This window comes from Mus caroli, chromosome 15 (genome assembly GCF_900094665.2).
Source record: "Mus caroli chromosome 15, CAROLI_EIJ_v1.1, whole genome shotgun sequence".
Taxonomy (NCBI): domain Eukaryota; kingdom Metazoa; phylum Chordata; class Mammalia; order Rodentia; family Muridae; genus Mus; species Mus caroli.
The window spans coordinates 97,134,614-97,137,728 of record NC_034584.1 but is presented as its reverse complement, the minus strand read 5'-3'; the positions used below and the strand labels follow the sequence as shown (position 1 = coordinate 97,137,728).

The 3,115-nt window shown below is 48.1% G+C and overlaps 1 protein-coding gene across 1 annotated transcript in view; it reads right to left on the bottom strand.

The window, feature by feature from the left end:
• Nucleotides 1–3,115, bottom strand: part of Copz1 (coatomer protein complex subunit zeta 1) — a 26,333-nt gene that overhangs the window by 8,398 nt on the left and 14,820 nt on the right. Inside the window, exons 2-4 of the mRNA XM_021182966.2 lie at nt 2,502–2,570; nt 913–994; nt 235–326 (exon numbers count right to left, since the gene is read on the bottom strand). Coding sequence (XP_021038625.1) covers nt 235–326; nt 913–994; nt 2,502–2,570 — 243 coding nt within the window. The remainder of the gene's footprint in view (nt 1–234; nt 327–912; nt 995–2,501; nt 2,571–3,115) is intronic.

Sequence of the window (3,115 nt, the reverse complement as noted above, 5' to 3'; positions counted from 1 at the left end):
CCTGCCCTTTTTAAAAAAAAAAAAAAAAAAAAAAAGACCTGGGAAACTTCCTTTCTGAACTGATTCTTTGGCTGGGCCATTTCTTCTGTAAGACTGACAGGGATCTCTGACAGACCTCTTTATGAGCTTGCCAGATAGCAGAGGAATATGGCTCTGCAAAGCCCCCAGCCAGTGGCTGCGGCCCACTGGGGTTTCAGAAGTGGCATCAGAGGTATCACGCACAGCGATTCTCACCTCATTTTCATAGGAGCTGCCAATCACATAGAAATAGAGATCGATGCTACTTTTATAGACCACTGTCAGTCCTTCCAACAGAGCGATTTCACCTGGGAGAAGAAAGCAGGAACTGAATGGTGGGAGAAGAGTCAGCACAACAGGGCTTCCCATGAACTCCTGGGGCCGCTGCACGGGCCAAGGAAAGGCCAACTGTAAAGACCTCCCCGCACTGAAGCTATTTATTGTTTTGAGGGGTAGCAGAAGGGACTTAGAAACTCAGGGGAGTCTACGTTCTCTAGCTCTCCCTCCCCCACTGCGCCTACTTCCCTCCCTGTGTATGAGGCAGGATACCAGCCGATCCTTCGGAGGTAAAAATGCAGAGCGGTCACCTTTACAGGCTTCCATTTACCTGCCCTAATGGATGCGGTACAATAAGCAGAGCTGCAGTTAAATTTGTCAAGTGAGGCTCATAAATCCAAGGACTAGACAGGTAGCTAACAGCCAAGCTTCTAGTACGGTATTCCCGAGTGAGGTACACTCACCTCCCTATTACATTTCTGAAGAGTTTATTATATGAGGGGAGGAGGGGAAAAAAAAAGAGGAGGCCGAGTCATTTTATCTTTTTTTCCTGCAGTCCTGCTGACACCCCCTTCCCGTGGTTCCCCGAAACACAAGGAAGGGTGAAGAATGACCTACTATCCGTCCGATGGGTCTTGTTGAAAATGTTCTTCTCAAAGGCCTTTTGCTCCTTGACACTGGGATAGGTGTCGTCATAGTACTAGTGGGAGGGAAAGGAGACAGACAGGGCTGGGTCATCATAGCTGTGAGCCCACAATGATTAGTGAGTGTCCTACTCTGGGATCTTGTATGACCCCTTCAAGGCATGCAGTGACAGAGGAACACTGAGCCAGAGAAGCAAGGACTACAGAGGCAGGAAATGGGAGGGATGGACGGAGGGAGGAAGGGAGGGAGGGAGGGAGAGAGAGAGAGAGAGAGAGAGAGAGCAAGCGAGCGAGCTCAAGAGAGATTGCTGCCAGGCCTCGGAACCAGCATGGCAGAGGAGAGAGCTGACTCCTGTGAGTCGTTCTTTGGCTATTCTAACAAGTTCACACATATACACCCAGAAAAGAAATAAATTAAAAAAACAAAACAAGCAAACAAAAAACAGGAAAGGAGAAGGACTGTGCTGTAATCAATTCTACAATCCTGTGAGCCATTTCTAAAATTCTAAGGGCAGAGGCCTCCCAGCTCTCTTAAGGACACTTGCACCACGTGCTTCCCAGGAGCTACTCTTGTCTGGGACAGTGCTGGAGAAATAAGGAACACTGGATGCAGGGAGGCTTCCTCAGACTCTCCCTCACTGCAGGAACACCAGTAGGTTTCTTTTTAGTTTGGTTTATTTCGAGACAAGGTTTCTCTGTGTAGTCCTGGCTGTCCTGGAACTCACTCTGTAGATCTGCTTGTCTCTGCCTCCCTGGGTGCACAAGGGCTAGGATTAAAGATGTGCACAGGACCACTTGGCTGGAAGACCATCTCTCCCACGGCAGTCAGCACTTTACTGAGCCCACTCCCAAGCACTCCCAGCAAGGGGGTGAAGATGCAGGCTGCTAAAGCGACTGCTCTTAAGGGGCTAATCCGTTGCAGTCAGCTGGAGACCTATGACAGGTCTGGCATTTAGTAACTGGATAACTGTTTCCAAAGGTGTCCTGCATAGTTACATCCAATTACAGGGAGGAACAGCTGGTGAATTCTAACTAATCTCCACCTGCTGATTGATTGATGCTCTGCTCGCCCAGAGCTAATACTCCAGGGACAGAAGATATTTCTACAGGAGGGGGAGAATTGAAGAGAGGGGTGTCCTTTCTCTTCTCAATCCACCCAAAGTTAGCAACAGCTCACTGGGGCATGCAGCTTGGTGAGGTCAGAAACTGGAGGACTCCCTGAAAAACTCAGGCCAAGTGACAAGGTAATAATAGGGCCGGGGGCAGAAGGGATAGATAAAGCAGACATAAATAGAGGCCTCTAGCATTGAGATAGTATTTTGCTCTGAAATTAAGGTTCTAAAGCTCTTCCTTGCCCTGATGAGGGCGATCACAGAAGGCAGAAAACACTCTAAGGATCAGAAGGATTGCCAACCTGGATTTACCTGGAGTAGTCAAGGTAAGGTGAAAGAATTCCCAAAATCATCACACTCCTGAAGAATTTGAGTTAGTATGGCCAATCCTGCTATTTAAGTACCCAATGTTTCTGTCCTGCTTCTAAATTAATATAAAGGCAAATCTCACCTTGGCGAAGAGTCGGTCTCCATCATTGTCCAGAATCAGGATGGCCTTGACAGTGTACAGGGAGGGCTCCTGAAGAAACATGAACACATCTTCAGTTCTGAGAGCATCACTACTAGCAAGCCTAACACCTTCCTTCCCTGGTTCCACTGAGCTGCAGAGTCACAGAGGGGTTTGTGTGTCCCCTACTGCGGCGTGATTAGGTCTAATACCTCCCCCTGAGAAGAACCAAGGCCCAGAGAGACAGTCTCAGGCTCACAGCCCTTCACCATGCTCTTATTTCCAGATCCTATGGCCTTGCAGGTCATTTTCTCAGTCACCCATTCTCTCTGGAGTCCTGAACACAGGTGGGCATGGAACGTGACCATGCTAATAAACAGGCACTGCTCATCTGAAAGAGGGTTGAATGCCCTTGGAAGTCACTGCAGTCCCAAAGCAGCAGCTTAAAGCAAGCCACTCTAAGCCATCCACACATAGAGCAGGACTGTGCGTTCACACACACTAGTTCTAAGACAGACATCGTCCAAAAGTTCACATATGAAACCCTTCCTCGATATATATGAGCCATCACCACTTAATCGGATAGGATAAAAATCAACCTGAATCTTTTTTTTTTT